General features: G+C 44.4%; 1 protein-coding gene across 1 annotated transcript; it reads left to right on the forward strand.

Annotated features, from left to right (window-relative positions):
- Positions 1-1,686: 1,686 nt before the first annotated feature.
- Positions 1,687-12,382, forward strand: tmc1 (transmembrane channel-like 1). The gene is made up of 17 exons (XM_076998454.1): positions 1,687-1,727; positions 3,417-3,507; positions 3,803-3,884; positions 4,048-4,154; positions 4,684-4,782; positions 5,042-5,184; positions 5,720-5,864; positions 6,043-6,237; positions 6,353-6,532; positions 8,863-9,015; positions 9,594-9,722; positions 10,144-10,211; positions 10,436-10,675; positions 11,161-11,286; positions 11,374-11,452; positions 11,827-11,991; positions 12,143-12,382. The coding sequence occupies exons 1-17, from the start codon at positions 1,702-1,704 to the stop codon at positions 12,380-12,382; spliced, it is 2,268 nt and encodes a 755-aa protein (XP_076854569.1). The 5' UTR covers positions 1,687-1,701.
- Positions 12,383-13,115: the final 733 nt, after the last annotated feature.

Genomic DNA, 13,115 nt, shown 5'->3' on the forward strand with positions numbered 1-13,115 from the left:
CAACGCAGCATGAATTATATGCATAAATGATCGCTAGTAAATTATAACTACTGCAGTTTAGTAGATGATGTAGTTTGTGTATACATGAGCGTTCATGCTGTGTGTATGTATGTATATGTGACTATGTGTCAGTGTGCATATATGTAACATATATGTAACATTCATATATGTAACATTCAATGACTGATCTGGCCATGGGGATTACAAATATATCTGCTCATTTGCAGGATTCATATACTGTCCCTCAGTATATGAATCCTTTGTGTGTGTGTGTGTGTGTGTGTGTGTGTGTGTGTGTGTGTGTGTGTGTGTGTGTGTGTGTTATGAAGCATGATCAAAACAGAGACTTCCAACTCTCTTTGCCCTTTGACCCTTTGACTGATCAAAGGCTACCCCCCAGTTACAACGGCAGGTGTGTTTAGAGGATTTGCTATAGCTCACGTCCCTTCCGACAATCGCACACTTGTAATGACCTCCGCAGGACACTTGGGTCAGGTTACAGTGGGCACTAAAGAATACAGTAGTATGTCAGGGCTGCACAAGGCCAACCCTACAATTCTCACTATAATGCGACAAGTAAAAAAAAAATCTTTATGAACTCAAAAGTGTTCATTCATAACTTGTCATACAACTTGATAATAAACGTGAACATTTAAGCATAAAGCATCGTTTTTGCTGAGCGTCTGGCCACTAAAATGTAATTTTTATTTTGCTGTCACAGTCAGCCTTGAAGTGGATGGAAGTGATGGTAGGTTATGGAGTTACATATTCACTTTTTAATTTACTCATGTTCCAGAAAATTACTACATCTTTATCCATGATACATTTTAATAATATTTTAAAATAATGTTTTTATTTTTAAAATTAAAATTGTGAAGGGGACGTTTGCTATGTGGAGATGGACGTTGGCCCGGAGGACGGAAGACAGCCGGAGGAGGAGAACAGAAAGGCGAAGAGGAGAAGAGAGAGGAAGAGCAGAGCCGAGAGGAAAGGAGCTCCATCTGCAGGGAGGCCTCGGAGGAGATCCCAGGAGGGAGAAGCCCACAACGCAGGGAGGGAGCGGAGGGAAAGACAGAAGGACGGCAGGAGGAAAGGAGGACAGGGACAGACAGACGAGATCAAGAAAGACAAGAAGAACAGCAAGAATGAGAGGACCAAAATACAGCGTCAACGGGAAGAGCCCGAGAGAGACGACGCAATTAAAGAAGACGGGAAGAAGATCAAGAAGAAGCTTATGAACACAGAGGGGGAACAAGAGGTGGTCAGGAAGACAAGAGACAAACAGAGCACTGAAGAGAAAGAGCATAAAGGAAAGAAACGCAACAAGCCAACAGAGACGATGTAAATATGAATAGATAACAGTGTGACTGCTCCATACTTATCACTGTACAAGGTCAATGAGTTACCACAGGAATTTAACAAATGTAACAGATGTAACATATTAGGACAACATGTGAAAATGCCCTGACAAACACATTTGCAATATATATGTAGATTTCGTAATGGTTGGAGTCACATAATTTGATAATTTGCTGTTTTTCTAGGTCTGAGTGTGAGCTGTGTTGCTCATCAGAGGAAGAGGAGCTGAAGGACGTTGAGGTCGTGCTGGGATCTCTGAGTCCGGAGGACCTGGAGAAACTGAAAGAGGCCGTGGATGAACGAAAGAAGCTAATCAGTACACTGAGAGGGAAACCCTGGCGCATGAGCAAGAAACTCGTCATGCTCAGGTAACACTACACTACACACACACACACACACACACACACACACACACACACACACACACACACACACACACACACACACACACACACACACACACACACACACACACACACACCCACTCTCTCTCTCTCTCTCTCTCTCACACACACACACACACACACACACACACACACACACACCATTTTTCTAACCTACACACAAAACAAGAAACTCCTCACGGCTAGATTAACACACATTTTTGTATTTAACATGTTGTGGGGACCCCATTTTCATATAGTCCTACAGATGTGGGGAAAAAATGTAAAAAGTTTGAATGCTTGTTGTGATGAAAACTCCTGGTTGATGTGTGCACTTTGGTCCCCATAAGATTGTTGTGTCAGTTAAGTGTCCTCATAAAGATGTGAAAACTAATCAGAAACAGGGGCTGCGGGGACATAAAGGCACAAACACAGACACAACTGGAAGTATTATTGTAATCAATGATATGATTTTAGAGAAGATAAGATACTTTAAAATTGGTTTTAAAAATGGAGTGAATCATTTGGACCATGACCTGGACAATGATCTAGACCATAGGTGTCAAACTCAAGACACGAGGGATCATATCCAGCCCATAATACAATTATATCAGGCCTGTGAGATCATTTTACATTGATCTATTATTATTGTTGTTATTATGGCCTGGTGACAACAGCTGCCTTGCCGAGTGATACGTTCATGATACTGGGAACATTTCCGCATCATTCAAGTCAAACGTCTGTTACTGTCTGCAACACTATTGTAACGTCAAAGCTAAGCTAGCCTTTAACAATGGCGAAAAGAACAGTTGATTCTGATAACAGAGCCATTGAAAACCGATGGGAGTATATTGAGGCGTCGTGTTCATAGCGTTACAGTTGGTAATTAGGGGGCGGAGCATTCATGTTGCCCAGAATGCTCCCGGGTTCCAACTTAGTCACCGTTATGGTGATTGCTGGCTGGATTTAAGGAGTCGTGTGTTTTCTCTATAAAGCTGTTGTTGTTGTGGGTTCAATAAATGGTTACAATTAGCAATTTCCCTGCCTCTGGCTTCTTCACTATGCCAAAACTTGTTTATTTACATTTCAGCTAAACCCGTGTTTCTTGTTTGTGGAGCTAATGTGCCTGCAATTAAGGAATTTAATCTAAGACGGCACTTCGAGAAAAACATCAGGACAAGCTTAAAAACCTGAATGCAGACCAGAAGCTACAGAGAGTAGAAGAGTTAAAGAAGAAGTTCGGCCCACAACCTAAAGTATACTTTGAGTTTTGGCCCCCGATCTTGACCCCGGATCTGGATCATGATCTGGACCAGGGGTGCCCACAAATTTTCAGCTTGCGAGCTACTTATAAGATGACCAAGTCAGAAAGATCTACCTGGCGAGTGGCAAGTGGGGGATGGGGGGGGGGGGGGGTCAAACCCTAGACGTCAGATTAGCTACCACGTATGTCAATCAATATACAACCGTCAGTGCAGATGGATGATAGCCTGTCATTCATCCACTACTTTTTAATGTCATGCGATCTACCCACATTCCTTCGCAATCGACCGGTCGATCGTGATTGACGTAATGGGCACCCTTGATCTGGACCATGACCTGCACCATGACCTGGACCTGGTCCATGTCCTTGTCCCTGGTAGGCTTCAGTGATTCCTTCTCTCCATGTCTCAGGGAGTCGCAGGAGTTTGTGGAGAAGTATGAGGGTGCTTTGGGCAAAGGCAGAGGGAGGAAGCTGTATGCCTACAAGGTCACGTTGAGGAAGGTGAGTAACATGTGACCCAAAGAACAAGACAATCACATTCTCAATGTCAGTGGGACACCTTGCCATATTGACATCTGTTGATTTGCTTGTTTGTTTCTTCAAATGCTGCCAGCCACAAATGTTCTCAATGTTTCACAGCATGCATCGCAATTTAGAATTTTGTTGTACTTTATAAAGTATGTGAGATATAAAATTTTATTTATCTATGTAAGGATGTAGTTGTTTTATAACTTGATGACATACCTATTTTAAATGTGTGATGTGACATGTTGTATAATGTTACTGTGTCCATCAGAAATGGAAGAAGTTTCAGAGGGACTTTGAGAACTTTAAGACAGCCTGTATTCCATGGGAGATGAAGATAAAGGAAATCGAAAGTGCGTTCGTTTGCATTTAAGGTTCTGAACAATCATTTTGTTAATTATTTTGCTGCTAATGTTCTTCTAGAAGGAGAACATGATTGTTTCATTTTTTCAACATTTCAGTCCTGTCTGACCATATTTATTCTTTATTTTTCCACCTGTTCAAAATATTTATCAGGTCATTTTGGTTCATCTGTGGCCTCTTACTTCATATTTCTGAGATGGATGTACGGAATCAACATGATCCTCTTTGGTTTGACCTTTGGCCTTGTCATGGTTCCTGAGGTGAGAGACATCTCAACCAACCAATTTTTATATAAAAAATATTCTCTCAGACACAAGATATTTTATCACTGCAAAAGTGATTGGAAGTGATTGGAACACCTGATTCTGATAATATTTTATCACTGTAAAAATACATTTCAGAAGAAATAAAAAAAATAAAATAAAACAACATTTCCTCTTTGGTTTGATTATACGCATTTCTCATTACTTGATTTTGTTGGATATGTTTGCCAGACTTGTCAGAAAACACAAGTGTAAAACAGATTCTGAAAACACAGAAAGTTTGTTTTCAATAGTAAGAAAACCCCCCAACTGCTGATTAGCTGGCAAAACAATGGGAGATAACCACAATCATCTGTCAAAGCTCTTTAAACACATGTAAAGTGAAATACAGAAAGAATCATCGCCTGCTGTAAGTAAACCAGGAGATGTGCGTTACGCTGGACTCTTCCTGGTCATTACCTATCATGTAGGGGGATCTAGACGTATGGAGGTAGCTGGCGGAAGCAGTCTCTGTGTCTCTCTGCAGGGGCTGATGGGACGTCCATACGGCAGCATACCCAGGAAGACTGTCCCCAGAGAAGAAGAGGCCAGTGCCATGAACTTTGCTGTATTATGGGACTTTGGGGTAAGGGGACTAACACTTTCTTTATTAGGTACATCTCAGTAGATTCGGTCACGATTGTATGCTTTATTTGTAAATAACAAAATTAATGTTGATATTGATAATTTAACACCTTGTAGGTTGTTCTTTGGTGCATTATTTTCTCTTCACCAGTTTAAGAGATTTTGTTACATACACAGTGTGCTGCTGTGTGTCTGACGACTTAATGAACACCATTTTACCATCATTTTCTATCACCATTGCATATTTTGCTGTCTTGCAGGGTTATGCAAAATATTCGGTCCTTTTCTATGGTTACTACAACAACCAGCGAACCATTGGCTGGCTCCAGTACCGCATGCCCCTCTCCTACTTCCTGGTTGGCGTGGGCATGGTGACGTACAGCTACATGGTGGTCATTCGAACGTGAGTGAGGTGCAGCTCTACTTCCTGTGGGAGCCTCAGCTCCCCGCATGCTTTGGTCTGTACGTCCTTCCTGAATAGGTGTCATACAGAGTGTACTGAGCTCCTGGTGGTGCAGGTGGTGTCCCTGGGTGTCTATACTCCCTGTTATTTATCAGTACACTGATAAATCTGCAAGTTGCTATGGATAACATTGCCTCACAAGTGCTGTAATTGTGAACATATCTAGTGACAGAAGAATTAGGGAATTGCTCTTGTTGGAGTGGGTGGAGAACGGTTCTCCACCCACTCTAGAGTGGAGGTCACCAGCACTGTTGCCAATAGCGTCCAACCCTAATATGAAACACCTGGTGCAGCTCCTTAAGACCTTCAGAGGCACGTGAGAAGTCCATGGAGCTCCGATGGCGTGTTATCTCTCCATGAGCAGGGTGGGAGCAGCATGTGCTAGAGATCACAACACCACTAGTGCCAAACAACCTGACAGGAACATCTTAAGATTTTGTCGGTCACTAAATTTCAATTGCCCATGTTTCTGCAGCATGGCACGTAATGCCAGCGAAGACGGAGGAGGGGACGACACCAGCTTTAATTTCAGCTGGAAAATCTTCACCAGTTGGGATTACCTCATCGGGAACGTGGAGACAGCCGACAACAAGTTTGCCTCCATCACAACCAGCTTCAAAGTGTGTGTGTGTGTGTGTTTATTTGTGTAAAGCTGTTAGGTATACAGTGTGCAGCACATGTTAGGTTAAGGCTGTGAGTGAATAGTATGTGCTTTATAATTCATTATAATGCATTATAATTAATTCAGTTTATGTATATGAGGTAATGTGTGTCCTTAATCCTCATCTTCTTCACTAGGAGGCCATTGTTGAGGAGCAGGAGAGCAGAAAGGATGATAACATCCACCTGACACGATTCCTCCGCGTCTTAGCCAACTTCCTGGTCATGTGCTGTTTGGCAGGAAGTGGGTATCTGATTTACTTTGTGGTGCGGCGGTCGCAGAAGTTTGCCTTAGAAGGGCTGGACAACTACGGCTGGTGGGAGAGAAATGAAGTGAGTGTCCTCTGTGTGTGTGTGTGTGTGTGTGTGTGTGTGTGTGTGTGTGTGCCAACAGCTGTCATTGATTATTGCAGCAGATGAACTCTGAGTCCGACCACGTGTCCTCCAGGTGAACATGGTGATGTCTCTCTTGGGGATGTTCTGCCCTATGCTCTTCGATGTCATCAGCACGCTTGAGAACTACCACCCCCGCATTGCGCTGCGCTGGCAGCTGGGCCGCATCTTCGCCCTGTTCCTGGGGAACCTCTACACCTTCATCATAGCCCTCATGGACCAGATCAACCTTAAGGTGAGCACATTAATGTAGCATGAGCGTTCTCGGTCCGCAAACACCCCAACGTGCTCTAACAGCATCACTGTTCCCAGTTTCTAAATACACGTCCCAGTCTGCTCGAGGGAATGCCTTTTCACAAGTTTCCAGTCTCACCAAGATGCTAGGATCCCTTTTGGATTATGACATCTAGAGTTTATCCCCTCGTGTTCTAGAGTTTATCCCCTTGTGTTCTAGAGTTTATCCCCTCATGTTCTAGAGTTTATCCCCTCATGTTCTAGAGTTTATCCCCTCATGTTCTAAAATGTATCCCCTCGTGTTCTAGAGTTTATCCCCTCGTGTTCTATAGTTTATCCCCTCGTGTTCTATAGTTTATCCCCTCATGTTCTAGAGTTTATCCCCTCATGTTCTAGAGTTTATCCCCTCATGGTTTAGAGTTTATCCCCTCATGGTCTAGAGTTTATCCCCTCGTGTTCTAGAGTTTATCCCCTCATGTTCTAGAGTTTATCCCCTTGTGTTCTAGAGTTTATCCCCTCATGTTCTAGAGTTTATCCCCTCATGGTCTAGAGTTTATCCCCTCATGTTCTAGAGTTTATCCCCTTGTGTTCTAGAGTTTATCCCCTCATGTTCTAGAGTTTATCCCCTCATGTTCTAAAATTTATCCCCTCGTGTTCTAGAGTTTATCCCCTCATGTTCTAGAGTTTATCCCCTCATGTTCTAGAGTTTAGCCCCTCATGTTCTGCCCACATAATGTACGTTTTCCTCCCTGTGTCACCCAGAGGACTGAGCTACACTGAGCTCCTTCTCTATTGGTTACTACACCTGCTCTCTGTGCTCTCGTCCTCCTTAAATACATATAATATAATTATTATTTACATATAATTATTGGGAATTATTGTCCTTGCCTGATGTGTTTTGAGGCCACATTTGCATAATATGGACATATTCATGATTTCATAATATGTTGTTCATTCTGGGTGTTCTATCAGGTTAAGGTCAGTCAAGTTCATCCACACCAGACTCTGCTATCCATGTCTTTATGGATCGTGCTTTGTGCACTGGTGCAGTTATGTTGGAAGAGGAAGGGGCCAGCTCCAAACTGTTCCCACAAAGTTAGGAGCATGGAATTGTCCAAAATGTCTTGGTATGCTGAAGGTTTCAAAGTTCCTTTCACTGGAACTAAGTGGTCAAGCCCAGCTCCTGAAAAACAACCCCACACCATAACCCCCTTCCACCAAACTTTACACTTGGCACAATGCAGTCAGACAAGTACTTTTCTCCTGACAACCGCCAAACCTAGACTTGTCCATCAAATTGCCAGATGGAGAAGCATGATTCGTCACTCCAGAGAACGCACCCCCACTGCTCTAGAGTCCAGTGGCGGATGCAGTTGCTCGACCATGGAAACCCATGCCTTGAAGCTTTCTACCTACGCACTGTTCTCGAGCTCCTCTGAAGGCCATCATGAAGTGATGATGATGTCTGTAGTGATTGACTCTGCAGAAAGTTGGAGACCTCTTCACACTATGCACTTCAGCATCAAGTGACCCCGCTCTGTCAGTTTACGTGTCCTACCACTTCATGGCTGAGTTGCTGTCTTTCCCATTTTCTTATAATACAGCTGACAGTTGACTGTGGAATATTTAGGAGTGAGGAAATTTCATGACTGCATTTGTTGCACAGGTGGCATCCTATCACAGTTCCACGCTGGAATTCACTGAGCTCCTGAGAGTAATCTATTCTCTCACAAATATTTGTAAAAACAGTCTGCATGCCTAGGTGCTTAATTTTATACACCTGTGGCCATGGAAGTGATTGGAACACCTGATTCTGATAATTCGGATGGGTGTGCGAATACTATTGGCAATATAGTGTAACTTTTTCCATTACTGATAATGCAGTACTCCTTACCAGCCTTACACCTGGCCTCTGCTTTTTCCTAGTGGTTCCTCAAATTATCGGAATTTTCATGAGTTTGTTCAGACCTAACAATTTGATTGGTTGGAAAGTGTTCTACCTTAGCTGTTATAACTAATATGCATAGCTGATGTTAATCATGACAACTGTTTTTGATGGGTATGTGAGAATGGTGTTTACTGTTTTTGACGTATATGTGAGAATGGTATTTACTGTTTTTGATAACGGATATCTGAGAATGGTGTTTACTGTTTTTGATGGGTATGTGAGAATGGTGTTTACTGTTTTTGATAACGGATATCTTAGAATGGTGTTTACTGTTTCTGGTTGGGTATTTCAGAATGGTGTTTACTGTTTCTGGTTGGGTATTTCAGAATGGTGTTTACTGTTTTTTGTTTCTTTTTTGCTCACTTGTTGGTTTGCCTGTCCAGAGGGCTGAAGAGGAAATCGTGAAGCTCAATATGACACTATGGCAGGCCAATCTCTTCAATGGGACTGTAGCGGAGAACTCCACGGCTCCTCCCATCACAGTGCACCCTTCAGATGTGCCCAGGGGCCCCTGCTGGGAGACCATGGTGGGACAGGTAGTCACGCCACACCGCCCATCATCCTCTGGTCCCTGGTCAGTTCAGAAGGGCCCAAACTATACAAATGGAGATCTCATTATGGGATGTCTGATAAGTTCAGAATAACAAGTATACCTCATATGGGGAACTCGATGCCCCATTGGCTCTTGGGATGCAATTAAACACAATCCTGGAATAAACTGTTCAGTGATCACATTCAGTTAATTTCCAATATACTTTATGTCCACTTTAAAGTGCAGTCACTGGAAAAATGTGACAAAACACACACACACACACACACACACACACACACACACACACACACACACACACACACACACACACACACACACAGAGAGAGAGAGAGAGAAACAGAGAAACAATTACTCTGGTTCTGGTTCATTTGGCATTATAAAAAACAGTTTATCCCTTCATAAACTAGTAAAAAAACAAAATAAAAATCCTTTATTTAAAACTAAGTCCCCACCACCTCACCCACCACCACGAGGCCCACTGCCCCACACCAACAGCCCCCATGCCCCCCACCACCACCACCACACCCCACCACACCCACCTCCCTTCTCTCTCTCCACCAGGAGTTTGTGCGCCTGATCATATCTGACACCATGACAACCTACATCACGCTGTTGATCGGGGACTTCCTGCGGGCTGTGCTGGTGCGCTTCCTCAACTACTGCTGGTGCTGGGACCTGGAGTACAGCTTTGTGAGTGGCCCCGCCCACTGCCTTGCCACGCCCATATGAGTGTCCAGCTTCACAAGTGGCCCCGCCCACTTCTGGCTATAGCACCCACATAGCAGCCAGAACAAAGACAAATCAGCTCATCGCTCGGTTGTGGAACGCAAGGGCATCTAATGTTTAAGATTAGGATTAAGATTAAGGTAATCTTATTTAATTTGGTTTTGCATCTTAAATATAGCACTAAGTGCAGGTAAATTAAATCATGATAACCCAAAGTGCCAAAGCAATTTCCAGTAAACAGTGCGAGTGCTCAAGTACTTGGAGTGCAGTATCAGGCTCTGTCCTGGACCTTTTATAACAACAGCATTTGTGGCTGTGGTGTAAATAACTTATGGACATTTAACTTCAGTATTCTCAGAGTTTTCTTTTCCTCTTTCTATATTAGCCCTCGTATTCAGAATTCGATGTGAGTGGCAGTGTGCTCGGCCTCATATTCAACCAGGGAATGATCTGGTAGGCCAGAAATTTACAACTTCATTTTGTAAAAGCCTTGCTCTGTTTTTACGTCTGTGTGTTGTTACAAGGTGTGCGTGTGTGTGCGTGTGTGTATGTATGTGTGTGTGTGTGTATGTGTGTATGTGTCTGTGTCTGTGTGTGTGTGTGTGTTTGTGTGTGTGTGTGTGTGTGTGTGTGTGTGTGTGTGTGTGTGTGTGTGTGTGTGTGTGTGTGTCTTCCAGGATGGGAGCGTTCTACGCACCCTGCCTGCCTGCACTCAACGTCCTCCGCCTGCACGTGTCCATGTATCTTCAGTGCTGGGCCGTCATGTGCTGCGATGTCCCTCAGGAACGCGTCTTCAAGGCCTCGGGCTCCAACAACTTCTACATGGCCATGCTGCTGGTCATCCTCTTCCTCTCCACCCTCCCGGCCATCTACACCATCGTGTCCATACCACCATCCTTCGACTGTGGGCCCTTCAGGTACCTGGAACCTGGGGCTGCAGGTCCGGCTTCCCCATAAATATAAACATAAATATATATAGATATTTTAGAATGCATGGTGTTAAAGTGTGTGTGTGTGTGTGTGTGTTATATATCTGTGGAACCAGTGGTAGATAATAGATAATAGAACGGGTTTGTTATCTCCTACGTTTTGGGACTGTTTTGAAGTAAAAACAAAATGCAATGCTCCTGTCTGAACGTTTCCAAATGAAAGAAACAAGAAATGCAAGTCTTCATCTGAGCCACTAGAGGGCGACAGATGACACAAACAAAGATATGTCTCTGCCGCCTCCTAAAAACATTTATGTATTTATGCCAATCTAGAGACAGCATCCCTGACTTTACATAGCCATAACTAGACAACACCAACAAACATGTGAAATCAGGCTAAGTGGAGGATGATTAGATCATTTAAGCGATGACTACATAGTGACATCCTCCTCCAACCATGTGCTTTGCTGTAGTGGGAAAAGTCGCATGTTTGACGTGGTCCAGGAAACCCTGGAGACAGATTTTCCAGCCTGGTTTGGAAAGGTGTTCAGCTACGTCTCCAACCCTGGACTGATCCTTCCCTTTCTGCTGCTCATGGTGTGAGTATCAGTGTGTGGACGTCTCCTCAACCGCAAGTGCTCCGTAATCACAAACGGAAGAACCGTTCACGTCTTCTGTCGTTTCAGTCTCGCCATTTATTACCTGAACTCCACATCAAAAACATACAAGCAGGTCAACCTGGAACTGAAAAAGAAACTCCAGACTGTAAGTGGAAAGGTTTGAGATGTCCCTGTTCATGTGAGCGGTGAGTGATTGGGTTGTATGTGTGAACTATGCCTGGCATTATGCATAATATCCAGTAGGGAGCAGCGGTATCTTAGTGTGGCTTTCAGCGCTGTACTTAAAGCTCTCCTTACATCAGTGCCAAGAAGCCACAGCACTGCATCCCCTTCAGTCACTTGAGAAGTAGTTGACCCTGAGCGTTGATAACACGACACCGCAGTGGTGTAAGAACGTAGTTTAAGCCTCTTTGCGTAGGCCCGTTCACCACGGTCCCCGTCCCTGACAGGCCTGACGGAGCGCTGCTGTGTGTTCATAACTTTCGTCTGCTACCTGTGGCTATCTTCTCGCCTCCACAGCAAAGTGAGGAGAATAAGAAGAAGAAGAAGCTGGCAGCAGAGCAGGCCAAGAACATGGCCGCCGCCCGAGCCCCGACACAGCAGAGCAGCAGCTGCACATTGGGGAGAGGTGAGAGCACCAGGCAGGAAGCAGGTGGGCAGAGTCTGTACTGGGGCAGGAAGCAGGTGGGCGGAGTCTGTACTGGGGCAGGAAGCAACTGGCCAAACTCACAGTTAGTTTAATGCTCTCTCTCTCTGTCTCTGTCTCTCTCTCTCTCTCTCTCTGTGTCTCTCTCTCTCTCTCTCTCTCTCTTTCTGTCCCCCTCCTTCTTTCCAGAGAGAGGCAGCGATGAAAACAACGACCAGCCTTGTGACCATCTCTCTCCTGGAGTTCAGGGTCGCCGTGGTGCCCAAGGTTCCGCGCCTTCAAATTCTCACACTCCTTCCATCAAACCCCCAGCACCCCGAGCCCATCCCACACCCGGCCCGCTACCCGGACAGCACGGGCAACCAGCACCTAGGAAACAGAGCGCACCCTCCCAGGGGAGCGGAGCAGATACTGGTACTGACATGGTAGTGGCAACTGCACAGGTATGAGTGGATCAGACCCAACAGTGCCTGGTCCTTACGGGCTGTTTCCTGGACACGAACTCAATCTGGGGTTAAAGGACAAAGCATGTGGTGATGCCGGACACACAAACCCACTTTGCATGAAGAGCCTTTAACATTGAAGGTGCAGGCCTGGTGTTTTCTGTGTGCCCTGTTAATGCTTTGATGTGATCTTTGGAGGGTTCACTCATGAACTAGGATGTCTCTGGGTTTGATTTCAGCTGATAATGAAATAATGGCATTGTGTCTGGGCCAAAACAAAGAGCCAATGCAGGACCTGTGTTTCTAGATGGTGATGTGTTTATATATGTGTTTCCAGCTGGTGATGTGTTTATTCAAAACTTCTCGACACACAGTCTTAACTTGTCTCATACTACAAGTTTGGAATGTGTGCTGTCCCATGGCTTTTAGGGGTAGACCAGGCTCTGGGTGAAAGAGAAGTGACCTCTCTAGTTACATGTGTGCTGGGATGATGAACACGTCTTCCGTTAACAGTGTAAGGGAGATCACATGTCTGCTAGTTAAGCATTGTTGCAGTGGAGCAATGATTTATGCATGTATTAACTGTGGACACTGAACTAATAGGCAACACTTGGTTTTTGAATTGTGCCACTTTTCCAAAACTCATGTGCTACATCATGCATCAAAATATTGCTTTGTGTAAAAATGAATTTATATGAAAATGTAGTCTGTCTCCTCTG

The sequence above is a fragment of the Brachyhypopomus gauderio genome, chromosome 3 (genome assembly GCF_052324685.1).
Source record: "Brachyhypopomus gauderio isolate BG-103 chromosome 3, BGAUD_0.2, whole genome shotgun sequence".
Lineage (NCBI taxonomy): Eukaryota > Metazoa > Chordata > Actinopteri > Gymnotiformes > Hypopomidae > Brachyhypopomus > Brachyhypopomus gauderio.

Bases quoted from the DNA above. Each gene is read 5' to 3' on its own strand.
- tmc1 (XM_076998454.1), top strand. From the start codon at position 1,702: ATGAGCAAGAAACTCGTCATGCTCAG. The intron at 10,212-10,435 runs GTAGGCCAGAAA...TGTGTCTTCCAG, and splicing joins TTCAACCAGGGAATGATCTG to GATGGGAGCGTTCTACGCAC. The intron at 11,287-11,373 runs GTGAGTATCAGT...CTGTCGTTTCAG, and splicing joins CCCTTTCTGCTGCTCATGGT to TCTCGCCATTTATTACCTGA.